The sequence below is a fragment of the Papio anubis genome, chromosome 6 (genome assembly GCF_008728515.1).
Source record: "Papio anubis isolate 15944 chromosome 6, Panubis1.0, whole genome shotgun sequence".
Classification (NCBI taxonomy): domain Eukaryota; kingdom Metazoa; phylum Chordata; class Mammalia; order Primates; family Cercopithecidae; genus Papio; species Papio anubis.
The window spans coordinates 51,623,014-51,649,085 of NC_044981.1; the positions used below are offsets into that span (position 1 = coordinate 51,623,014).

General features: G+C 42.8%; 1 protein-coding gene across 10 annotated transcripts in view; it reads right to left on the reverse strand.

Moving 5' to 3' along the window:
- The window catches only part of ELOVL5 (ELOVL fatty acid elongase 5), a 153,110-nt gene that overhangs the window by 56,009 nt on the left and 71,029 nt on the right, over positions 1-26,072 (reverse strand). For 8 of the 10 annotated variants that reach the window (XM_003897745.4, XM_021937373.2, XM_021937375.2 and 5 more), the window contains 3 exons: positions 24,339-24,463; positions 21,722-21,856; positions 18,515-20,384 (listed from right to left, as the gene is read on the reverse strand). In XM_003897745.4, coding sequence (XP_003897794.1) covers positions 20,241-20,384; positions 21,722-21,856; positions 24,339-24,463 — 404 coding nt within the window. In that variant the 3' untranslated portion in view covers positions 18,515-20,240. Of the gene's footprint in view, positions 1-12,719; positions 13,014-18,514; positions 20,385-21,721; positions 21,857-24,338; positions 24,464-26,072 lie in introns of those variants that run through there. The other 2 variants (XR_002521590.2, XM_021937372.1) reach the window with 2 other exon arrangements.

Genomic DNA, 26,072 nt, shown 5'->3' on the forward strand with positions numbered 1-26,072 from the left:
AAGACTAACGTGAAGGCCAGGTGCGGTGGCTCATGCCTGCAATCCCAGCACTTTGGGAGGCTGAGGCAGGTGGATCACGAGGTCAAGGTTTCAAGACCAGCCTGGCCAACATAGTATTTTCTCTACTAAAAAATAAGTTTGTTTTCTTAAGACTTAAAATATGTTCTCTGAGCTCATTAAACTGAATATTGTATTTTCTCTACTAAAAATACAAAAATTAGCCGGGCATGGTGGCACGCGCCTGTAGTCCCAGCTACTCAGAACCCTGAGGCTGGAGAATCACTTGAACCTGGGAGGTGGAGGTTGTAGTGAGCCGAGATCCTGCCATTGTGCTCCGGCCTGGGTGACAGAGTGAGACTCCATCTCAAAACAACAACAACAACAAAAAACACCTAACATGAACTGTTGTGAATATTGTGCTAATTCATGAGTAACTCCAGAATCTTAAATTGAAACATGAAAGGAAACAAGACTCTTGCATTCAGGCTGAGAGGAAGATTTTGGAGAGTTAATTGTCTTTCCTCTTACCAAGGAGCTTCTGTTACCCCAACTCTCCTCACTCCCCAAGGCAGTGTCTGTGTCTGATGCTAGCAGAAGTACAACTTACAAACCATCACAGCTCTGGATGTTGTTACCTTTTGTTTGGAGAACACAGGGCAGAAGATTTAGAGGTCCCCTGGGACCTAAATGATGTTAGTCATGAGTGGTGTTCAGGGTTACAAGTTGCACTGAGCCAGTGGTGAATGTGAAGTGATCGAGGACCTTCTAAGGTGAGGGCCCAGGACCACTTTACCCTAGTCCTTAAAGGCCAATGCTGCACCCCTTGCTAAATAACCATACGAGTATTACTGCAGTGGGTTGAATGGTGTCTCCCATTAGAATGTCCACGTTCGAATCCATGGAACTTATAAATACAATCATTTTTGGAAAAAGAGGCTTTGCAAATGTGTTAACTTAGGAATCTTGAGATAAGCTCATGCTGGATTATCTGTGTGGGCCCTACATTCAATAACAAGTGCTTTCATAAAAGACAGAGGGGAGATGGAGAAGAGGAGAAGGCCACATGATTACAGGGGCAGAGACTGGAGTGACTCAGCCACAGGCCGAGAATGAGAGTCAAGTTATAGCCTTTAGAGGGAATAGGCCCTGCTCATAGCTTGATGTTGGATTTCTGGCCTCTGGGACTGTGAAATAATAGGTGTCTGTTGTTTTAAGCACCAAGTTTGTGGCAATTTGTTACTGCAGCTACAGGCAACTAACGCTGAAGATAACAATGACTAATAACCATGAGCATTTACCATGTCATTTGACAGTGACTAATAACCATGTGCCAGGCCCTCTGCAAACCCCTTTTACAAGCATTATCTCATTTGAATCTCACAACAGCCTCATAAGATTGGCATGATTATTCACCCCAATTTACAGATGAGGAAACTGAGGTTCAGGGGCAAGCAGTTTGCCTGAGGTCACATGGCTAGCAAGTGACTGAGCTGGGATCTGAACCTAGATCTGTCTGACGGTAAGACCTACTTGAAGCACACGCGGAAGCCTCGCTGCCTGGTCACATATGGAGCTGTTATAGACAAGCCCTATTCTTGGTGGTTCCGGGTTGATAGTTCTGTGTTCTTTGGCCCCCTACTTAAAGGGTGGTCCAAATCTTTTAGCACTCGCCCCCTCAACCCTCAGCTCTGTACCAGCCCTCAGAAGGGATACATAAATTATAATCAACCATTTATCTAACTCTGAAGACCAAGGGAAAACTTTCCTTGCTATAAAGAAACATTTTAGCCATGCTTAGTCACATATATTTCTTTGCAGCTATTTCGCCTCTGGGTCATTTGGGTTTATTTGCACATGTTGCCAAATGAATCAGAAATCTTGGGAAATGGTCTTTGGAGAAGGACAGCGATCAGAATGATTTTTTGTTAGTTTCTTCTCCCAGGAGAAACTTTTAGTCAGAAATAAGTTTGTTTTCTTAGGACTTAAAATATGTTCTCTGAGCTTATTAAACTATCAGAACATGAAGTCTAGACTCTGGTAATAGTATGAGTTAGAAAGGGTTTCTTTCCTTGTCTATCTTTGTCCAGTCTATTGAGGACTAGAAGAGATTGTTCCCTATCTACTGGCCAGCCCAAATACTGTGTGTGTGTGTGTGTGTGTGTGTGTGTGTGTGTGTGTGTGTGGCAGCGGTGGGGGGGGGGTCTGGATAAGGTGGTTACGTTTATTTTGTTACCTTTTATTTTCTTTCAAACAAAATCTACACCCCATTTTACAGGTGGAAACATTGAGTGTTTTGGTGACTCTAAAGACTTTTCTCCATGGTGACTCAACTATGCAGACTTATTACAAATGCTGCGCTTGTCCTCTCAAGAAATCATTCCATTTAGTGAAAACGAGAGCTGTTATACAATGAGTTTTGAGGCTAATTTTAAAGCAAGTCATGTGTCCTTCCCATTGCTCTGACCCAAATATGAGACAGGGATTCAAAGTTGCACACAAAGAAAACCCAAATCAATCAGGAAGCTCTATATGAACAATTTAGTGGGTTACGGGAATGCAAGCTTCATTTTTCAGCCACTGCAATGCTTCATCACTTGACATTTATTTAGTGTTCCTGTTAGTGCCTGGGAGACTGCTGGGAAGGAACCTTGAGTCCCAAGGTGGAACCTGGGACTGACCTTGGGTCACTTGTTCTCTCTGCACCTGGGTTTCCAGAGCAGTAAAGAGATGCTATTCTAACCTGTCTTGCAAAGATGCCTTTGTCGGGTGCTAACCAACCACTGCTAATAGAGGTTTGAAGCCATGGTCAGGAGCATTCTCTTGAAGGCCAACGGTGAAGGGAAAGGATAGAGACAGGGTTGCAGATAATCCTTAATGCAGCCAGGGCTGAAGAGGGTTGGTGCAGACCGAAGGTGCCAGCTTAGACAAAACGAAAGTTCACCCCTAATTTCATTTGTCTGAACCCTTTCTTTTAATTTTATGCAATCACTGGGCCCTGGGGAGCTTTCTTCCTCTCTTATTTCTTCAAACCAAAACCCGTTCCCAGGAAATAATCTGATAAATTCATTTGCATCACGGAGAATGGACAAACTGTTATCTTCTGCAAGCCCTCACATGGAAAGTCTTAAAGCAAAAGTAGTGTGTCAGTGTGTAATTCCAGGCAACAGAGAAGATGGGGAAGTGAGGTGAAACCTGTGCTGGGGCAGGGAGTGTCAAGGGTGGTCAGGAAAGTTAGGGTCCCAGCAGGACAGGCATTGCCAGAAAGGCAGGCAGAAGTCATTAGCAAGGTATCCAGTGCCTGATGAAGCAGAACATGAAGCTAAGGAGATGAAGAGCAGAAAACCTTGAACAAAAGCTCATATGGGAAGCTATTTGCTTTTTCCCCCAAGCAAAAGATTCAAGAAAAGCAAATGTGTGTATAAAACTCATTCATTCATTCATTCATTCATTCATGTAAAATTGTATTTGCTATGTTCCAGGTATCAAAGGGATAGCCAGGAAAAAGATAAAATCTCTGTCTGCATGGAACTTTCTCTCAGGCTAGTAGGTGAAGCTAACAACAAACAAGTAATTTCAGGTGGTTGTAAGTGTTTTGAAAAAAAGTAAAACAGGGAAAGGAGATGAGAGGGTGATGGAGCTGGATGAGGGGGTTAGGAAAGGGTTCTTATGCATGGCTGCCTGAGTTAGCAAATAAAAATACAGGACACCAGGTAAATTTGAGTTTTACATAGATGACAAATGCTTTTCCTTTTTCTTATTTCAATAGGTTTTGGGGAACAGGTGGTGGTTGGTTACATGGGTAAGTTCTTTAGTGGTGATTTCTGAGATTTTGGTTTACCTATCATCCAAGCAGTGTACACTGTACCCAATCTGTAGTCTTTTATTCCTCACCCCCTCCCACCCTTCCTACAGGGTCCCCAAAGTCCATCATATCATCCTTATGCCTTTACATCCTCACAGATTAGTTCCCACTTATAAGTGATAACATACGATGTTTGGTTTCCCATTCCTGAGGTACTTCACTTAGACTGATGGTCTCCAATTCCATCCAGGTTGCTGTGAATGACATTATTCCATTCCTTTTTATTGCTGAATAGTATTCCATGGTGTATGTGTATATACATATAATGTTTTCCTTTTTCTTTTCCTTTTTTTTTTTTTTTTTGAGACAGACTCTCGCTCTGTTGCCCAGGCTGGAGTAAGTAGAGTGGTGCCATCTCAGTTCACTGCAACCTCTGCCTCGCAGGCTCAAGCCATTCTTCTGCCTCGGACTCCTGAGTAGCTGGGATTATAGGCAAACACCACTGGGACCAGCTAATTTTTGTATTTTTAGTAGAGATGGGGTTTCATCATGTTGACCAGGCTGGTCTTGAACTCTTGACCTCAAGTGATCCACCTGCCTTGGCCTCCCAAAGTGCTAGGATTACAGGGTTGAGCCACTGTACCCGGCCCCCTATATACCACATTTTCTTTATCCACTCATTGATTGATGGGCATTTGGTCTGGTTCCATATTTTTGCAATTGTGAATTGTGCTACTGTAAACATGCATGTACAAGTGTCTTTTCTGTATAATGACTTCTTTTCCTCTGGGATACCTAGTAGTGGGATTGCTGGATCAAATGGTAGTTCTACTTTTGGTTCTTTAAGGAATCTTCACACTGTTTTCCATAGTGGTTGTATTAGTTTACATTCTCACCAACAGTGTAAAAGTGTCCCTTTATACCACATCCATGCCAACGTCTATTATTTTTTGATTTTTTGATTATGACCATTCTTGTAGGAGTAAGGTGGTATTCCATTGTGGTTTTGATTTGTATTTCCCTGATAATTAGTGATGTTGAGCATATTTTCATATGTTTGTTGGCCATGACAAATTTTTTTTAGTATCAATATGTCCCATGCAATATTTGGGACATACATGTGCAAAAATATTACTCATTTATCTGAAATTCAAATTTAACTAGATGTCTTGAATTTTATCACATAACTCTCTCTACTCCCATGAGGCCCCCATGAATGAGGTGTGGTTGCATCCCAGGAGGTAACAGTAAGCGCAAAGTTTTCCAGGCAGAAATGATCCTAGTTTGCTTAGGAAGAAACCCTGTGGGGCTGAAATAGAGAGAATAGGGACGGGGAAAGGTGGGGGTTTAGGGGTGGTAAAGATGACCCAGTGGAGGTGGCCAGGGGCCAGATCTTGTGGGGCTCCAGGCAAGTGTGAAGAGTTTGCATTTTATTCTGATCTTTGGAGTTTTAAAGAAAACTCTCAGTATTCATTTCCATGAATTCATTTCCATGAATGCGAAGTATTCATTTCCATGAATATTCCAATATAGTATTGTATTTCCCAAAGCAATCTCCACTGACCTTAAGAACAGACTTTATGATGGGAGAGAGTAGGTGCCTCTGCCCTGGGAGAAGGAGAGTGATATCCCCTCTAACTCCACCTGACCTCCCTTTTCTCCCTCCACCCCGTTCACATTTTCTTCATTTTTCCTAACGCCATTTCACAAAACCTTAATAAAGGAGCTTAAAATGTTACTGGGAGAAAAGACTTAGGGGCTCGAATTCTTACTAGAAGGTAAATTACTACTAGACTGCATATAGTATAGATTAGGTGAAGATGAAAAAATAATGAAAAAGGGAAATCTGACAGTGCTGGTCAAGTGCTGGCAGCTTGGCTAGTTTGCCTAGCTGTGACCCTGAGAGTGAGAATGTTTGCTGAGTAGAGATGAAATCCAATTCTCCCATTCTCTGTGGTGAGATGGCTAAGAAGTTCTCATGGAAGGGGAATTCATTGGGAACCAGGCTGGATGGGAACTGATACTGCCAGATGGCAGAGTAGTCAAAACAGTTAGCTATAAAGCCCACACTGTTTTGGAAAAGGCTGAACTTGCATCCCTGCCGCAGACCTCAGTGGGCTCCCATCTAATAATGTTTCCTGCCTCCTCTGCCTTTTGCCTCAGTTGATCATGGATGACTCACTGCTCATCTCTGGCAGTTCGCTCCTTGCAGGGATTTATCTTTCTGAACCAGCCTCCTTTCTGGCCTTCTATTAAAAAATACTCTATGTTGAAAGAAGAGTCTTGACTGTATATTTACGAGAGAGTTTCTCTACCTTACTTTTCATGCAATGTGGGATTTTTCATACCTAATAATACTGTTTTTTTTGTTTGTTTGTTTGTTTGTTTTGAGACAGGGTCTCACTCTGTAGTCCAGGCTGGAAGTATAGTAGTGGATCTTGGCTCACTACAACTTCTGCCTCTCAGGCTCAGGTGATCCTCTCACCTCAGCCTCCCAAGTACCTGGGACCACAGGCACGTGCTATCACGTGCTAATTTTTGTGTTTTTTTGTAGAGACGGGGTTTCGCCATGTTGCCCAGGCTGGTCTTAAATTCCTGACCTCAAGTAATCCACCTACTTCGGCCTCCCAAAGTGCTGGGATTAAAGGCATGAGCCACTGTGCCCAGCCCTAATAATAATCTTGTTAGCTAAACAGAAGAGTGACCATGCTCTCCATCTTACAGATAGGGAAAGGGACTGAGGGAACTGACTTGCCTCAGGTTTCAAGAGTAGTAAGTGGCGGAGCATAAATTTGGACCTCTTATTTGTCTTTTCTAACACACTAGGGGTTGTCAATTTCTTTGAAAAATATTTAATAACTTGAGCAAGATTGCACGGCTTCATGCCTCCCTCTAAAATCAAAAAGTTCTTTTTCTGTAGAAACCAAGAGCAGTATCTACGGTGGAAAGAGCTTTGCTCTCATTTTTTAAAAAAGTGTTTATTTCAAATAGATTGAATCACTAGGTGATGGGCTAACTGATTCTTTCAAAAAAATTTAATGACCTCCCCATTATACAAACAATTAATGTTTATCGCAGTAACTTTTAAAAAGTTAGAAAGCCACAAAGGGAAAAATTAAAACCACGTAGAATTCTCCCACTCACATAAAATTGCTATTGACATTTTGATATGGATTCTTCCTATCTTTTTCATACACATGTAAATGTAGTTTAATTGGAATAAATGTGCTATAAAATGGTTGATAATTTTCTTTTTTTATTTAATGATATTTCCATGACCATTTTCTCACATTGTTAAATTGTTTCCAAAATATGTTCGATCAGAGCATACTGTCTAACCTATGAATGACACATCTACTGCACATAACCTATTGGTACTTTGAGATTATTACCCATTTTTTTATTATTATAAATAACACTACAGGCTGGGTACGGTGGCTCACACCTGTTATCCCAGCACTTTGGGAGGCTGAGGTGGGCAGATCACTTGAGGTCGGGAGTTTGAGACTGGCCTGGCCAACATGGTGAAACCCCATCTCTATCAAAAATACAAAAATTAGGCCGGGCGTGGTGGCTCAAGCCTGTAATCCCAGCACTTTGGGAGGCCGAGGCGGGTGGATCACGAGGTCAGGAGATCGAGACTATCCTGGCTAACATGGTGAAACCCCATCTCTACTAAAAATACAAAAAACTAGCTGGGCGTGGTGGCGGGCGCCTGTAGTCTCAGCTACTTGGGAGGCTGAGGTGGGAGAATGGCGTGAACCCGGGAGGCGGAGCTTGCAGTGAGCCGAGATCATGCCACTGCACTCCAGCCTGGGAGCACAGCGAGACTCCGTCACAAAAAAAAAAAAAAAAAAAAAAAAATACAAAAATTAGCCAGGCATGGTGGCACACGCCTGTAATTCCAGCTACTCGGGAGGCTGAGGCAGGAGAATCACTTGAACCTGGGAGACGGAAGTTGCAGTGAGTTGAGATTGTACTACTGCACTCCAGCCGGGCCATAGAGCAAGACTCCATCTCAAAACAAAAAGCAAACAAACAAAACAAAACAAAGAAAAACACAACCAAAGAACGACCCTGCAATGACCATCCTTGGTCTTATAAAAACTTAGTGTTGTTTCCACTCAGTGATTTGTCTAGACCTTGCTTGGAGACAAATAAAAAAATGGGTAACAAACAGAGAAAGTTAATACACATTAGTTTGATTTTTGTCTGTTGGAGAAGGGAAAAGAGCGAGGCCACTGATTTCAAGTGTCTCCTCTGTAAAGGTCATTTCCTCCCCCGTACTCTTAGTTGTATTTCTGCTAACTTGGCTCTTGCACTATCATCCCTGTAGCCTCTACAGTTTGCCCCAGCTTTCCATCCTGCCACTGCCTTCAGCTGCAATTCTTTGTTTTTGCCCTACTCAGCACCTTGGAACCTATGTCCTGGGTCTCACCAGCTGCTGATGGATGTTTTCTGTCTCTGCTCAGTGCCTGAAAACTTATTTCTCAGGGCAGACAATGAAGGATCCTTAACACAATATCTGGAGTCATGCCCATAAAGCTCTTTGGCAAATCATTGCCCTGTTTTACCTGTGGGCACATCCCCACAACCCGGCTATCATTGACCTCGTGGGGAGGGTAATAAGCTTAGGGATTATTCCCAATATTGTGACTTACGGATTTCTTTCATTTCCTCACTGGACTGAGCTTATTAGGAGCTGTTTGTTAGTTCTAATAACAACTAGAAAAACTGTGGTGATCATTAGTCCCAAGCTATAATTTGAAGAACAGTTAGCAGAGGTCATAAAATCAAATAAAGTTACACTGAGTGCCAAAAAAAAAAAAAATCTCATTTGTTGCAGGGTTCTAAACATAGTTTCCAGTGCCATCCTTCACCTTCACCATTATTTTTGTCTTCAGTTCTAAATGTGAAAGGTACAGAGCAGCAGAATTTATACATTAACTTCATAGGAGAACAGAAAGCTCATTAATTCTTAACATTGGTGGGATTTGATGTTCACCATCATATGCTCTGTTCCAAAATATGTCCGGGTCCTCTTTTCTGAGATGATTAAGATGTCCTATTGACAACCTCAGGGCTATTAAAAACACAGTGCCCTTCACATGTGAAATAAGGTTATAGCTCCCACAAGGGAGGGTTTGGGCAACATCAACATTAATCATCTCATGTTCATTCATTCACAAATTCATTTATTCTAATATTTGAGACTCTCCCATGTGGCAGGCAAAAGAAAAAGCCCTTGATTTCAAGGCAGACAACTAAATGTAGATACAACACAATGAAAATATTACAGAGAAAAATAAAGCCAAGTCAAAGAGAGTTATACGTGGGGAGAGATGTGGGGGGTGATATTTTAGATCTGGTAGTTGGGGAGGCCTCTCTGGGGAGGTGGCATTTAAGTGCAGGGACAAGCCATGCAAATAAATATCTGGGGATGAGGACAAAGGCCTTGAGATGGAAGCGGCTCCTCTAGAGAACCAGGCAAGAGGTGAGGGCAGCTGAATGTGGTGAGCATGGAAGAGGACGGGAGACGTGAGAGGGGTCAGGGCCAGCTCCAGGAGCCTGTAGGCCATGGAGAGACATAGGCTTTCATTCTCTGCAAAGCAACTGCCTAGAGGTGGCCCTGAGACACAGGCAAGCTAGTGACCTCAAAGGGGCCTTGGTCCTGCTCCATCCCAAGAGCTGATTCACTAGACTTTTGCGGTCTCTGACCCCAGGAGCTACAACCTTAGATTCCCAGGAAACTGGAAGCATTTAGTTAGGGATTCTGGGGAGAACCTGTGGGTCCTGTGGTAAGGTCCCTGTGGCTGCCAGACCCACCCTCCTGGAGGTTTTATGATTCAGATGAGCTGCTCTGGCACTCTGGGTCCACTAGAACCTGATGGGATTTTTAACAGAAACGTATTTTATTCCCATTGTGCCACGGGCAGGCTTTTATGGCCTCATGTGACCATTAACTGTTGCGTGGGGATCATAATTCTTTCTAAGACACCCCCCTGGAGACCATATGATCTGTATCTATTTTCTTGAATCCTAGAACCATGCTGAGGTTGAGGAGGTTAGGTAACTTGACAAGGGGACGTGGTTATTGAGTGATGGCAGGATTTCAACTCTGATCTAATTGGCTGGTGATATGGTTTGGCTCTGTGTTCCCACCAGAATCTCATCTTGAATTGTAATCCCTATAGTCCCCCACATGTTGAGGGTGGGACCTGGTGGGAGGTGACTGGATCATGGGGTCAGTTTCCTCCATGCTGTTCTCATGATAGTGAATAATTTCTCATGAGATCTGATGGTTTCATAAGAATCCCTTCCCCCTTCACTTCCTTCACACGCTCTCTTGTCTGCTGCCATGTAAGACATGCCTACTTCCCCTTCTGCCATGATTGTAAGTTTCCTGAGGCCTCCACAGTCATGCAGAACTGTGAGTCAATTAAACCTCTTTTGTTTATAAATTGCCCAGTCTTAAGCAGTATCTTTATAGCAGTGTGAAAATGGACTGATACAGCTGGAAAGCTTGTTTTCCCTGTTATGCACCACACTAATATTTCTCAAATATTTCCATTCATTCACCAAAACATTTATTGAGCATCTGCTACGTATTCAGTGCTGAGACAATTCTTGCCCTCAAGTGTCTTGGAATCAAGTGGGTTGTCTAGAATGTACACTGTATCTTCCAGGATGAAGTGAGATTATAACACACAGCCCTACACCCCAATTTTAGACTTTCTGAATGGAGATTTGTCTTATCCTCATAAAGGAACTTTGCCAGTTGCCAGGCAGGACATGACATATTGTCTATACCTGTCATTGTCTGTGCATCTGCCATTGCCATGCATGAAAATCATCCATTGATCCATCTGTCCTTAGTTACCATTGGTATGTAGTACCATTCTGTGCATTTCACTTACATATGATCCTTGTCACTTTCAAAGAGATCACACTGTGATTCAGGACTAAACTGAAAAGTCATCAGTTGCCCATCACACAGGGACAATGCAGCTGAAGGCAGTTGAAATTGCTAAGTCTCTGAGCGCTCACAGAATTGTTAGGGCCAAGTGCAGGCCTGACTCATGCATGGCGGACTATCATTTAGGTGGAGAACAGAAGCTTCAGATAATCAAAAGTCTCCAGATAATTTTTTAGAGAGGTGAAACTTCCAGAAATATCTTATTTGGTTGAGACAACAGGAACTACCCATGTAAACACATAGGTAAAACTCCAATATCTTTTGACGTGCCTCAAAATTATCTTTACAAGTACCTAAGAGATTATTCTCACATCAGAATTCTGATTGTTGCCGTTAGCATAGTTCCCATAATTTGTAATTATTTTGTTTGTCTTTGTCTTTCAGCCAAAATGAGGTTATCTTTTCATTCGTTGTCTCTCCAGCACTGGCAAGATGCCTGGAGCTGCGTAGGCCCTGGTGAATGCTGCAGGATTGCAAGCAGGGGTTGGGGAAAGCAGCATGCTTCTGAGATTCTGTAGACCTAACCATGGCCAAAATGATTTCAAACTGTCTTTAGTGTCTGGCAGGAGCTTAATCCCAGAAGCTTCACTGTAATATTACAAAAATGCTACATAGTTGTACAAACATATGATACTATTCAGTTTTTAAATACAGAATTATGAACATGTAATATGTTATCTCAGACTTATTTTATTATCACTGTTATTTTTTTGAGATAGAGTCTCGCTCTGTCGCCCAGGCCAGAGTGCAGTGGCGCAATCTTGGCTCATTGCAACCTCTGCCTCCCAGGTTCAAGCGATTCTCTTGCCTCAGCCTCCCAAGTAGCTGGGATTACAGGCGCCCACCACCACACCCAGCTAAGTTTTGTATTTTTAGTAGAGGTGGGGTTTCACCATGTTGGTCAGGCTGGTCTTGAACTCCTGACCTCAGGTGATCCACTAGCCTTGGCCTCCCAAAGTGCTGGGATTACAGGTGTGAGCCACCGTGCTTGACCAAGTTTATTAGATTTATAGATATTATTTGGTAATTACTTTTATGACTTGGCAGTTTCTTTTGCTCAATGGCATCACAGCATGATGGAAATAGTATTTGAAGGATTTTCTCTACATCTCTTTGCTAATTCACGAGCGGAACATCCTCATTAGATAATGTGCACTTTATAAATAATTTACATTCACATTGATATCACCGTAGACAGACTATTGTCCTGGTTAGAAATGAAGTTGCCAGCACAATGTGAGTCCCTGTAGCTGTAATTGTGTCTAGAGGGGCGGGTCTGAGGGGCCACTTTCTGTACTGTCTCCCTGCCTAGTGAGCGCCAATGCCTGGCAACAGCTTTGGACCAGGAAAGCCCATTTGAACTCTGGCGTCACACTTACCTTGGGCAGACTCTGGATTTCAACTTTCTCATCTGCAAAACGGGGAAGAGAGCTGCCAATACCTAGATACTGGGAGGAAGGTGTCTCACACTTGAGAGGCGCTCTGCATCTGACTTCTTTCTAGAACACATTCTGGAAACTGCTTTCTAGAACACCTTCTGAGCCAGTAGTGAATCCCTGGTGAGCCTGCTAGTGATTCTCAGTGATGTGGAAGGCCACTGAGAACACCATGCTATTTAATTCAGATCACGAGAAAAACGGTTGTCTCTAGAAAAGCAAACCTTCTCTGGTACAGTTATTTCATCAACCTTTCATTTTTTTTTCCTTCTATCCAAATTTTGTACTTTGATCTACTCTATTCCTACCTCAACTTCTTCAGAAACTTCAAGTCCCACCACAGGTCCTGGGACAGTCTATTCTCATTTGGATCCTAGGCCAGTGTGGACACTTGGGAGGCTGTTTAATCCCTTGATCTCATTCCATAAAGAGACACATTTAAATCACCTCCCATCAATTTTTTCTCCAACTGAGGTAAATGTAAAATGAGTTGTAAAAAAATATATAACATGCTTTCTCAAATGTATTCTCCAAACACTAGGAAATAATGCAAAAGAGGCCAAATTAAAGTGTGATATAGTGAATACAGTTGCAGAGAGTCTCGCTTAATTTCACATTCACTTATTCACCTGCAGGCAGCTTTCCCGAGCAGTGCTGCAGTCCATACGGGAAGGCCTTACCAGCCGCAGTCCTAGACAGAGGTTCACTGTGTGCAGGCCTCCTTGCATTGGCTGTATGCTGTGTGTAACGTCTAATCTTTAAGGCGTTTAGGAAGCATGTTCTACTTTATGTCAATGTCCTGAAAAGGAAAGGAATTAGAAGTAAATCAGGGCTATGCTGGAGTGCTACTTTGGCATCGCAGAATGTTCAGGATGGAAGGAACCGGGGCGCTCCCACAACCCCATCGTTTCTACAGGCGACCCAGAGTCATGATGTGCCTCACCAGAATCACATGCCAGTTAGTGCCAGAACAAATAATTTTTGTTCTTGAGTGACAACTTATGACTAGACGATTCTCATATTAAAATCATTTTGTAAGTCAGTTGAATTAAAGACATCCAATTTGTCCATTTTTTTTTTTTTTTGAGAAATTTGAGTTATCTTACTAAATGCTAGTATTAACTGAGCTTTAACCAAGGATACTTTAGTGAAAATAATGTGTTGGGTAATAAAATTTTAAATCTGATGACAAACTGATTAACACACACCTTCCTTGCTTACTTACCTTACCTGGTAATAAACCACTCTTGATAGTAAGTGCCTGTTAGGGTAAAGCCCTGTGCTAAAAGCTTTCTGTTTCATTTCTGCATTTAATTCCAGCCACATTAGCTAAGCATCCGTATCTTTTTTATAGTTTAGGAAACTGAGGTTCAGAAAAGAGGTAACTTGCTTGTGGTCCCACAGTAGTAAATAGCGAAGCCTTTCTAACAGGTATGCTATGCCACCTCCAAAGACACATAGAATCTTCTAGCATGGACACAGACGCCCATCTGTGCCCTGAGATATGTAACCTTCTATACCCAGTTCTAAAGTAAATGTGTAATTTAGGTTCTAGCTTGGGGCCATCACAATTTCCCTCTTCCATTGCCCTTAAGAAAGTAGCTTTGTGTGCTTAGGATTTGGATTCTGACTGTTCCCTTGTAAGATCATGGGGTGACATTTGGCCTTGGTTTTTTTTTTTTTTTTTTGAGACAGAGTCTTGTTCTGTTGCCCAGGCAGGCTGGAGTGCAGTGGTATGATCTCAGTTCACTGCAACCTCCTCCTCCTGGGTTCAAGTGATTCTCCTGCCTCAGCCTCCCAAGTAGCTGGGATTACAGGTGTGCACCACCACACCCAGCTAATTTTTGTATTTTTAGTAGAGATGGGGTTTCACCATGTTGGCCAGGCTGGTTTCAAACTCCTGACCTCAAGTGATCCAACTGCCTTGGCCTCCCAAACTGTTGGGATTACAGGCATGAGCCACCACACCCAGCCCTGGCCTTGGTTTTAAAGTACACTTAACCAACAGTACTCCAGCTCTGCAGGAATGGCATAGGTAGCAGGCAGGTGCGACTTGGTCAACCCCTAACCACGTAGCCTTCCTGGAGGACTGAGAGCCACAGCAATTAATAAGGGAGCAGGGGGCTGGGTGCAGTGGCTTATGCCTGTAATCCCAGCACTTTGGGAAGCTGAGGTGGGCGGATCACGAGGTCAGGAGATGGAGACCATCCTGGCAAACACAGTGAAACCCTGTCTCTACTAAAAATATGGAAAAAAAAATTAAAATTTTAGCCAGGCGTGGTGGCGGGTGCCTGTAGTCCCAGCTACTCGGGAGGCTGAGGCAGAACGGCATGAACCCGGAAGGTGGAGCTTGCAGTGAGCCAAGATTGGGCCACTGCACTCCAGCCTGGGTGACAGAGTGAGACTCCATCTTAAAAAAAAAAAAAGGGGGCTCAGGGAAAGGCACAAGGTTGCTGGAATCTGGTGCTGATGCTTTCCTACAAACAAGCGCCTGTTTCACTGGGAACATTGTCAAGGGGAAAGCACACAATTTGCTGAAAAGTGGCAGCTTGGTGAAAACATTGTCAAATTCATCCAAGGGAAACCTGCATCTATGCCCATTTTTTGAACAAAGAACACCAGTAGGAATATGTTGACATAATCACCTAAGAAATATTTGTTTACTAGCCAATGTGGGATTTCAATCCCGACTCATCCCATCAGGGGCCCCATTTTCAGAGTTCGAATGCCATCTCTTTGGTGAGGGGCAATTTTCTGGCAAAGGTCTGAGGTCCCCTTTGAACCTGCCCTATCTGACAGAAGACTCCATCAGCTTGTAACTGAGACTAATGTGAGTCCTGGTTCTTGTTATTAGCATGTTTTGGCTCCTCCCTGGCACTGCTGGTGATAGGAGCAGGAGGGCTGGGGCACAGGCCAGTGACAGGAGGCTCCGCTCAGAATGGTTCCTTTACACATAATCACTACTGCCTCTGGGAGCTCTGAGCAACATTCTACACATTTCACCAATGAGAACACCCAGACAATTCCACTCCCTTCCCACTTTCCCTCATTTTTAAAACAAGCAGTTTCATCCACACATCCATTGGAGTGCAATGTGTCATCTCCCCCTGGGCCTTCTATGCGTTTGCTCATACTGGTTCCTGTATGTGGAATGCTGTCTCCCAGCACCTTCAGGCTCCATCTACTGAAACCCAGATGGTCTTTGAAGGCTCAGATTAAAAGCTAACTCCTTTACAATGCTTTTCTTACCCACCCTTGCTAGAAGGGTTCTCCCTCCCTGGACTCTCATGGTAGCTGCTTTATACCAATCTCATGGCACTCACCACAAACCATTTTACACACAAGGCACACGTGTGTATGTTTGATACCAATTCAGTAGAGGCTCCTGCGAGGGCTGGTTTTCTCACGATCCCCGTTTGCTCAACACACCTAGCTCAGTCCTCTGTACCAAGCACTCTCCCAGTGAACATTCTGCAAAGGCCTGGCCAACAGAGTAACACAAATGGGGCAACAGACAGGGTGGTAGGTGCTGTTCAGGAGAGTCCTAATTATGTGAGAAAGGGAAGCATGACAACTGGATCTCTGTCACCATTACATTATCCATTCACTGGATCCTGCACTGCTTATTCCTACAATTTCCACCCCAGAAGTCTTTCTTGATCTTAGATCAAGAGTCGAATCCAGACATCCTCTGCTAACTATGGCAAAAACTGGCCCAGGAACTCTCTTTTCAGTGAGCCATAAACATACTGAAGAAAGAGAGAAGATAAGGATTACAAAAATGTCAAGGATAACAAAAACAGGTTTAAAATCTATGCCTGGAATAAGAACTAATGGCCAATGAGGCAATGGTAAAGAGCAGAGCAGAAAACCGACAGCAACCACTATTTGGCTCCATCTGCTCCACTGAGGACAATCATTTCCAAATTAAAGAGTATAGAGAAAAACCTGGTTAGGATTTGAAGTCCAAGAGTGATAACGGGATAGCAGGAGACACCTGTTTTAAATGAGTTCTCATGAAAGACATGTCAGTCGCTGAAACAACCTGCAGATATGACTTCAGAATTGTTGTCAGAACTCCAGAGAAATAATGAATAAAGTCCAGATACTGATAATCACTGCCCTATTTTCCAAAGTAGATTCTAAAAACTCCAGAATGGTGAATTTAATGTAAAACTCTGGCAAAATCAGGAATAACATAGATGGTGAACATTTGACTCCTAAGAATTGCTTATTTCTTTTCAACACTGATTTAACAAAGAAAATGTCATACAAAATAACTTCCTTCCCTTTTTTTTGATAGGATTACTAGAGCAGCCAATCAGCTTACAGCTGAAAGAGACCAGTGGGGTGAGTTGAGATTACAATCCTGAAGGTAAGTCATCACTTATACTTTATTCTGAGCTAGATGGGGTTCCAAAGGTTATATATATATACAGTATCATTAGTCATTTATTTAATCCTTACAAGGACCCTATAACATAGAAACCAACATTATTCCTATTTGGCAGATGAGAAAAACTAAGGCAAAGTTTTCTTGCCAAAAGGTCACACAGGGAGGACTTCAACCCCGTCAATGCAGCCTCCAAGCTGTACTTCTCATATTAGTCTACAACGCCCTTCTACATGATTAGCAAGGCAGCTAAAAATAGAGGGAGAAACGGGAATCTTCCCTTTTCCATACAGGAAAAAGGAGAGCAGAACACATCTGCCCTCTCTCCTGCCTCTTATCCACTCACTTCTCTGAAGGGAGGAGGGATTGCTGCTTGAGAGTTGCAGCTAAGCACACTTCCTTGGCATGGTAAGGTCATCAGTGTAGAATCTGCCACTACAAGGGGAGTTTACAATTTAAGGTAGGTAAATTCCAGGACTGATATTTAATATATTTTAATAACCACTTTATCACCAGACCAACCATCAGAGCAACCACTGCTGTGCTACTGAGCCCTGGTAAGTTAGGTTAACAGAGTTATTAGCAAGGGTTAATTAGAGAGCCACACTCTGGTCTTAGTTTCACCAATCCAGCCTTCTTAGTAAGACACATGCTATTTTAATTCCTACTGGTCTAATTTCCAGTATTTTTTCAATTTGTTCTGAACTCAGAGGGGAAAGACAGGGATATAATTTATTACCATCAGCTCCCCAACAATCCTCTTGTGCCTTCTGGATAATATCCCAAGTACTAAATGCAGTTTTAGGTGACATTTCTCTGGAGTTCTGACAATTCTGCAGTCATATCCACAGGTGGTTTCAGCAACTAACATGTCTCTCATGTGCACTCATTTAAAACAGTACAGGCTCAGTCTTGGCTCTTAGGTGCTTTCTAGTTTAGCACCTAAGAGCCTATACTGGGGACCGTATGGCATGAAGCAGATGGAAGGAAGATGAACCATCCACGTCATCTCTCCTGTTGTAGACATGAATGCACCTGTAAATTGAAACAAAATGGGGTAGGCTGGGAAGGGCCATGATCTGGGACATAAAATGATCTTTGGCAAAGAAAATGACTGAGCTTTAGGTTCAAAGGGGAGGGGACCTCATTACTCTAGAGTAGAGGTCAGCAAACTATGGGCACAGGCCTTCTGTTTTGTAATTTTTTTTTTTTTTTAAAAGATGGGGTCTCAGTCTGTTGCAGACTGGAGGGCAGTCACATGGCCCTTGTTCACCGTAACCTTGAACTCATGGGTTCAAGCGATCTTTGTGGCCTCATCCTCCTGAGAAGCTGGGACTGCTGGTACGTACTACCATGCCCAGCTAGTTTCTACAAATTTTTTGTAGAGACAGGGTCTTGCTATGTTGTCCAAGCTTGTAAATAAAGTTTTATTAGAACACAGCCATGCATATTCCTTTACATATTGTCTATGACTGTTTTTGTGCTCCACGATGGCACAGTCAAGTGGCTGCAACAGGGACTGCATGTCCTGCAAAGCCTGAAATATTTTCCAACTTGTTCTTTCCAGAAAAAAATTTTGCAGACCTATGGTCTAGACCTCGGAGAGTAATTCTAACATTCTCGGGGTAAGGCGAGAGATTGGGGCCAACGGGAGGAAGGATAAAGGAGCATGTTTAGAGCTGGAACCTTTAGTGGGATTACCTGGAGGAGGCAGAGAGGACAACGTTAGGGTGGAACCACCACTATGCGTTATTATGCAGGGTCCTTCCTCGTTGAGAACTAAGCAATAGTATGGCCTTCCAAACTGAATGATTTACCATCCATTTGCGTAAGCTCCTAGACAGTGAATGAAGTGGATTTTTCTCCAGTTCTTCAGAATTGCCAGCACAAAAAATGTAAAACGAAGGCACAGGTAATCAAAAATGTTTTAATGATTACTGTTTAGACATTTAACAATGTGGGTATATCCAGGTGAGCTAAGCACACTTTGACAGCACACTATTGAATGTTATAGTTTCTGTATTTGAAATATGTAAAGACATCTGCAAATTAGTACCTAGGAATGAAGACATACATTTATAAATATACACATTCTAGGTTTGTAAGGTAAATGTAAACAGATGCCATGACTCCTTTTCAAACAGAAAACCCACAAGACTAATAGAGAACCAACAGGCTCCCTATAGTGTGAATGTGCAAAATTAAAGCATGGTAAACTGATATTTACATAAATATCAAACCAACAATTAGTTTATACATTGTCAATGACCTTCTAAGATATGTCACGAGTGGTTCCACGAATATCTTTCCCCCAGTGGAGAAGGTATTCAGAGGCTAAATTCCAATACTTTAAAATGACACACATCATAGGCTTTATCTGTTTGACCACTGCCTCAAATGTGTGAGATGTGATTTTATGATAAGCAGTCTATTATTTTTAAACAAGAGGTTCTAAACAAATCTTTAGATTCTAAGCAGAAAGAAATTACAAGTACTATTAGATTTACATTAAACAAGTTACCTCTATCAAATTTCTCGATTCTCTTATGCTGTACTTGATTTTACCTTGAACATTTTTAAAGTCCTTTCCCCACCCCCCTTTGTTAATTTTGGTAAACTAGGCACATTTTACAAGGAAATCTGTGTCAAAACAGATAACAGTACAGAAATCAATCCAAATTTAGACCCTGGCAACCAGTTCCCCATTGCTCATCTATGGGACTCTGTCAAATGATAAATAGGCAATCATCTCTCTTGAAAAGTATACATCCTCTCTCGCACTGGTGGAAAGCAAAATTGACTTTTTGTTTGCTGTATAAAAACACTTAGCACTTCAGAAATTAAAAATGGCCTACTCACCCTCCACCCTTCCTAAAATCGCGAGGACAAATATATATTTAAGTTTCATTGAGACTGCTTTAGAGCCCCCCCCTTTTACATTAATAGTGGCACTCAAAATAAAAAAATAAGATCTGTTAAAAAGTTAAACTGACTGTTCCGCTAGATTTGAGCCTGCTTGATTCAAAGCCAATAGTACAAAACTGAAGGTGCCGTGTCTAATTTCACATCAACAAGTCATTGGAAACTATGTGTCACATTAGTTTCATAAATCATGGTCTTTGATTTTTTCTAAACAGAGCTATTACAAATTAATACAAACTTGAAACATACCCTAATTTAAACTAATAAGCTTTGGGCCCTGCTTTTTAAATTTTAAGGCATGTGTGTTTCTCTACTATAACAACATTGTACAAATTTACATTTACAATCACATGCATGATCTACAGTTAAAAAAAAAGTTTGGATTACAGTGTTTTTAAATTGTGAATCACAATTCAGCACCTATCATGTTATAACTAATAAGGCAACAGCAGTGTTGTATACTACGATAATACTCCCTTTCCACAGTCTATCGCAGGGGTCATTGAGAGCCCAGAAATGTTAGAAATCTTATCCCTACTTATATAATCCGTATAGGTTTTCTAGGGGTTTTGAATTGATGAAAGAAGTCCTACATGAATCACACTATTGTAGGCCAGACTAGTTACAGCAGCTGTTAACGAGCATTGGGGCACAACTCATATTGTGCTTACAATCAGATGACGTGGTTTGGAGGGTTTCAATTCTTTGACTTCAATCCTTCCGCAGTTTCCTTGGCTTCACATTGTTTTCCAGGGGTGAAAAGCTGTTGGTGTGTCCGTTCACAGCAGCCACGGACCCATTCTGGTGGTCCTTCAGGTGGTCTTTCCTTCGGGAGGCCCCCTTCTTGTTGTAGGTCTAAAATGTGTAAGGGCAGATGAGAACCAAATGACCACAGACAGTTTTCTTTACAGGGAACGTTACTGGGACTTGCATCTCTAACACTAGGCCTAGTTTTCTTTTAAGATCAAATCTTATCAACGAGAAACTCCTGTGGTCAAGTCCCCATGACTAAATCTTTTGTCACTGGTTTCAATCATTCTTGCTTTTTTTTTCTGAGGCTTAGCCTGAGGTAAGTTAACTGAATCACAGGCTGCAACAGAAATACGATTTAAAATGTCACATAGAAAATTCAATTTACATTTTACTCTGCTTTGCCTTTTAGTATCTGGATGGCAGATGACAGGGGTTATGTGGCCAAATCAGCCTTTCCCACCTGGCAGTAGCTCTCTCGACACTAACATCCCTTCTTTGTCTTCAAAAGTTCCTCACTGCCTCAGTGACTACCTCGGCCTTCATGAACAAAGTGCTATGCTGCTATAAGCAGTTAGAATAAATGTGATTTCAGTTTCATCAGGTCCTATCCTTTCACCTTCCTTGTACCTGGTGTATGTCCCACAGTGCAGCCATAAACTATGAAGCCCAGAAGTATATGACTTCAACTCAAACCCAACATGCCACACACAGGTGCCTATGGGCACAGAAGAGGAAAGGACAAATGTCTGAGCCTCAGGACTTGCAGCCTCTGCCCTTGCTCCTGACCTCTGTGTTTTGCCCAGATCAGCAGGCCTTATGGCTACCAGGCACTGGCAACAATAGCAGGACAGATGTCATCTGGGGGGTGACACATGGCAGGAGAATGAGCAGTGGCTGCAATGTGGTCAGGCACCACTAGAGACGATCTGCCCTAAATGGACCTTTCTGTGAGCAAAGACCTACGTCACCACATCATATGCTTAGGAATGAACCAAATCCTCACACCTGAGGACTAAATGTATAAGAAAGCCGGGACATAAAGCGGATCTCTGTATCTGAGGACTGTGATAAAAATCTCCTCTGAAATTTTATTTGGCCATGACGTTCAAGGTAGTGAACTGAGAGATTTCTGATTGAAATCACCTCTCACGTCTCTCTGCTGCAGGTCAGAGGGAAGCAACACAGGGTCCTGCTGCACAGTTTTCCATTTCCCAGGGGAATCCCAAGACTCCCTCACCCAGGCTCTAGAACAGGGTTCTAGAGTGTCTTCCAGTGAGCTGTGAGCCCCCCAGAGGCAGGGGCTGCTCTTGTCATAGTGACTCCATTAGAGGCCAGAGCCTGTCACCCAGCAAAGGCTCCACATGCCCTTAAGTTAACAGATGAGGGCCTTTGTTGGTAAAGGCCCCAGATACCAAGTCCCAGAGAAGAGTGAGATTTACCTGAATGTAGAAATTTGTGAAGAGAGCAATCAGGGAAATCATGTATCCAATCTGGAAATACAACCAACCAAGAGGGAATGTGCACGGCCAGATGACCCCGCAGCTGGTCTGGATGATTGTCAGCACAAACTGAAGCTAGGGGAACAGAGGGGATGCAGCTGAGCAGGGACAGTGCATGGACGAGGCCCCACACCAGGCAGACTTTTTACCCAGCATCACCTAAATTTCTGAATTACCACTCACTACCCTTTCTGCAGGTACAGCAGTCACTTCATGAACACAACACATACACAACACTCATCCTAAACTCTAGGTGTGTTTGTCTTACACATATTCTTCCTCTGCCCTCCAAGCTATTTAAACTACATTCTCCAAAATTCAAGGACACACTATAGAGAGATGCAAGACTTTTTGTTTTTGTTTTTTGAGAAGGAAGAGTGAGTGTGTATGTTGAAAGGGCACTGATAACATCACTGCAGGATGTGCCACCTGGCTGGACATTCTTCCAACTCCTTATCCACGGACCCTTCTAGTTTAGTGAAGGCTGATGAGTAGATTTAAACCTTTACTGGCAAACAACAGTAAGTGCATTGATTAATTCTGATGAATAAATCTTGAAACGCATGTGAACTGGTTAGAGAAATGGTGGAAAGATGTTTTAAAAAGGATTAGGCTCAGGCTGGGCATGGTGGCTCACACCTGTTATCCCAGCACTTTGGGAGGCCAAGGCTGGTGGATCACGAGGTCAAGAGATCAACACCATCCTGGCCAAAATGGTGAAACTCTGTCTCTACTAGAAATACAAAAATTAGCCGGGCATGGTGGCACATGCCTGTAGTCCCAGCTACTTAGGAGGCTGAGATAGGAGAGTCGCTTGAACCCAGGAGGCAGAGGTTGCAGTGAACCAAGATGGCGCCACTGTACTCCAGCTTGGTGACAGAGCGGGACTCCGTCTCAAACCAAAAAAGGGCTAGGCTCTGCGCACTGTATTTCTGGCAGCTCCAATGTTTCTATGTAGAGGGTTTTGTTTTTAATTTTTGAGACAAGGTCTTTCTATGTTGTCCAGGGTGGCCTCAAACTCCTAGGTTCAAGAGATCCTTCTATCTCAGCCTCCTAAGTAACTGGGACTCCAAGCCATGACCCACTGTGCCTGGCTGTTTGCCTTCTCTTTTTAAGGTTAGTACTGCAGACTGAGGAATAACTAGGAGTGGTGCTTAAAATAAATCCTGACAACCTGGGTAGGTTTAATCCTCCACCTCAAAGTACAGAGCCTAATGGGAGACCAACTTTGCCAGTCTTTTCTTTCAAATTCTGCTTCCACCAGACCCAAAACTGTGGTATAAATCAATTTCTGCATCGTTTCTCCTCAAGTATAACAAGGAGCTTAATCAACAATTTTCCTTTTTCACAGGTGGGTGAGAAAACATAGCAGTTGACAGGGAGGTGAAAATGAAATATTAAACACTAGTCTCTCAGAAGATTTTCTCAAGACGTTTTTTTTCAGATTGTTATTTTTAAAGATTGAAAAATCCTAATTGACTTGAAGGGGTCTGAATCAGCTTGGTCTGTTTAGAAAAATGTGTTAATAAGGCAAGGAAAGGGCAAAAGATTTAATGTCCACACCCCTCAGTCAGCTAGCTTTGGCTTATTGTCTCAGTGTCATCTATAAAATAGGGACAATAATTTTTTTTTTTTTTTGGTAGAGACAGGGTTTCACTATGTTCCGTAGGCTGGTCTTAAACTCCTGGCCTCAAGTGATCCTCATGCCTTGACCTCCCAAAAATGCTGTGATTACATGTGTGAGCCACTGCGCCTGGCCTGGGGACAATAATATGAAATCAGGCTACTGGAACAATCTATGTAAAATCATGTACTTAGTATGAGTGCCCAACATGTGCTCAACACATACGAAATGTCAGTTTTTAACATGAGCAGTAGTAGTATTAATTAGTTCATAGAAGAATTCATAAGAGGAGAGAAAGAGGTTAACTATAATATACTGATAAATGGAGAAGGCTTAATCAAGGATGGTGAGAAGTATCAGATGAAGTGGCCTGGCCCTGGCAGTAAACCAGGGGAGGGAGCTGTTAATTGAAGCAAACAGCTGCCATCCTCACCAACAGGTACTCCTCTGCATGGGGGCTGAGGGGTCACCCATACCTGCCAGACAAATATCCTTGCTGCCTAGTAATGGGCTACACATACCCTGGACTCCATACTACTCTCCAGCTCCTTCTAAAACCCCCAGAAACACAGAACTTCCATTTTGGATTTTGGACTATAATTAGAAAACACACACACATACACATATATATATACACACACATACATGCATATGTGCTTATGTGCAAAAACTCAGAAGAGCTGAACTTGAAGTTGGCAGATTAGATTCTAGCCCTCTTTCTACAATTCAACTAGCTGTACGCCCATGGTCACAGTTCACTATCAATTCAAAATAAGAAAATTCCCTGATCTACCCACTTCAAGGAATTTAATTATATCAAATGAAAAAGGGTGGAGAAGGGGCATCTTAGCTGCTATTACACAACACTAAAACCAGCAAGAGGTCTGCATCCACCAGGAAGCAAGTCCTGGGGAAAGAGGCCAAGTCACTCACCAGCTGCCCCTGAGTGATGTACTTCTTCCACCAGAGGTATGGACGCATGGAAGGGACCGACGACAAACCATAGTAAGAGTACATGAGCACGTGGATGAAGCTATTAAGTGTGGCACCAAAATAAGCTGCAGGAACAGAGGGATTTGGGAAGGAGAATGTATTAGTGTTTTAAACAGAATAGGTGGTTTAAAAAAAAAAAAAATTCAAGATTCTTTTTGAATCAGAAAGAGAGATGATTTCCAACAGGGCTGACAAACACTGTAACAGCAAGCACTGCATGGATGTGTAACAAGAATTCAATTTCCACTTGGGCAGGCAGCCACCAAGAGGCTCCGAGCCCAGGGGTCAGCTGTAGCTGCTAGGGGCCCACCTGACACAGAAGCCATGACGCCATTCCGGCACCTACAGGCTTTGTTGCAGATGCCCACCAACTCCCAGAGGCAGCTGTTTTTCTTTGCATGCACAACTGCCTCAGATATGCTCTCTGAAGGCTGTGGAAGACAGCTGATGGGCAACATGCTCAAAAATGGCTGTTTCTACACATTTGCTGGGGCGTGGAGAGGTCTCTGAAGCCACCTTCTAATTATTCCACAGGACTGCAGTGCTGAGGTCATACATTTTTATTAATAGTAGAGTCAAGAGTCTAGTTCCTCAGAGATAAAAGAGCCATCTTACCACATCATTTTCAATGTCCAGTAGGACCACTAGTTATTTTTCCAGACTCTGTTCTCCTCCCCGACAGTCAGCAACCAAACCAAGCCATATGGCTTTTCCCTGTGCAGTTGGAGGTGCCTGGTTTTAGGGAAGTTTCTACTCCTGGCTATGACAGGAACTGGCTGTTTGACTTTGGACATGTCACATCCATTCCCTGGTTCAGTTTCTCATGGGCCAAGTGGAGTTAATTAAATCTGTCCTCCTGAAAGTTCTCTGAAAATTTAAAGCATTCTTCAAATGTAGGGAGGGGCTGTTTCTATTAGAAAGTTAGGTCAGCTAATCCACTATCATGAACTCTGACCGTGGGAGGAAGAGGGAGCAGAAAGTCCCAGCTCTACCCACCTTTCTGTGGTCTCAGTTTCCTCCCAAACCCAAAGGATCTGTATTTGGAAAGTTTTTTTTTTTTATCTCCTAGCTCTGGAATTCCATGATACTGTGAATCTTGGTAGGCTCAGGTAATCAAGGGCAGTGCTATCCCAGAGAAAAAGTATGGTAAATAGACCCATAGGTTCTCAGTTAAATTCTTCAGTGTTGGCATGACAGGACTTTTGACTGAGACATTTGCTAAAACTCCCAGGCTGAATCTCAAGGTGGCAATCTTTGAAAATTTTAAGAAACTCTGGACTACAACCTTTCCAAAAACCAAGTACAACCTTAGAAAATTTATCTCAAGTTTTGGTGCTTGTTATGGAAGACACCCTGATCACCATGCTTCAGGGAATATGAGGGTTGTTAGAACATGTGGAGACTTCCTAATGCATGACAGCTAAAGCTGTATTTCAAAATGAGCCTTGCTCCCTGTACTCATGCAACAGTGTAATCCTATTTTCCTCACTTGCCCCTGTCAAACACTTCCACATCCTACAGAAGGACCAGAAAGAACCTGGACAGTTGCCCTCTAAGACAGAATACTATACCTATTCCTTAGTATGTCCCCAGTGGTATCTCCCTCATCTTGCCCAATCAGCACAGAAAGTTCACTTAACTAAAAAAGGGTTTTGTTTGCATAGGTACATAAAC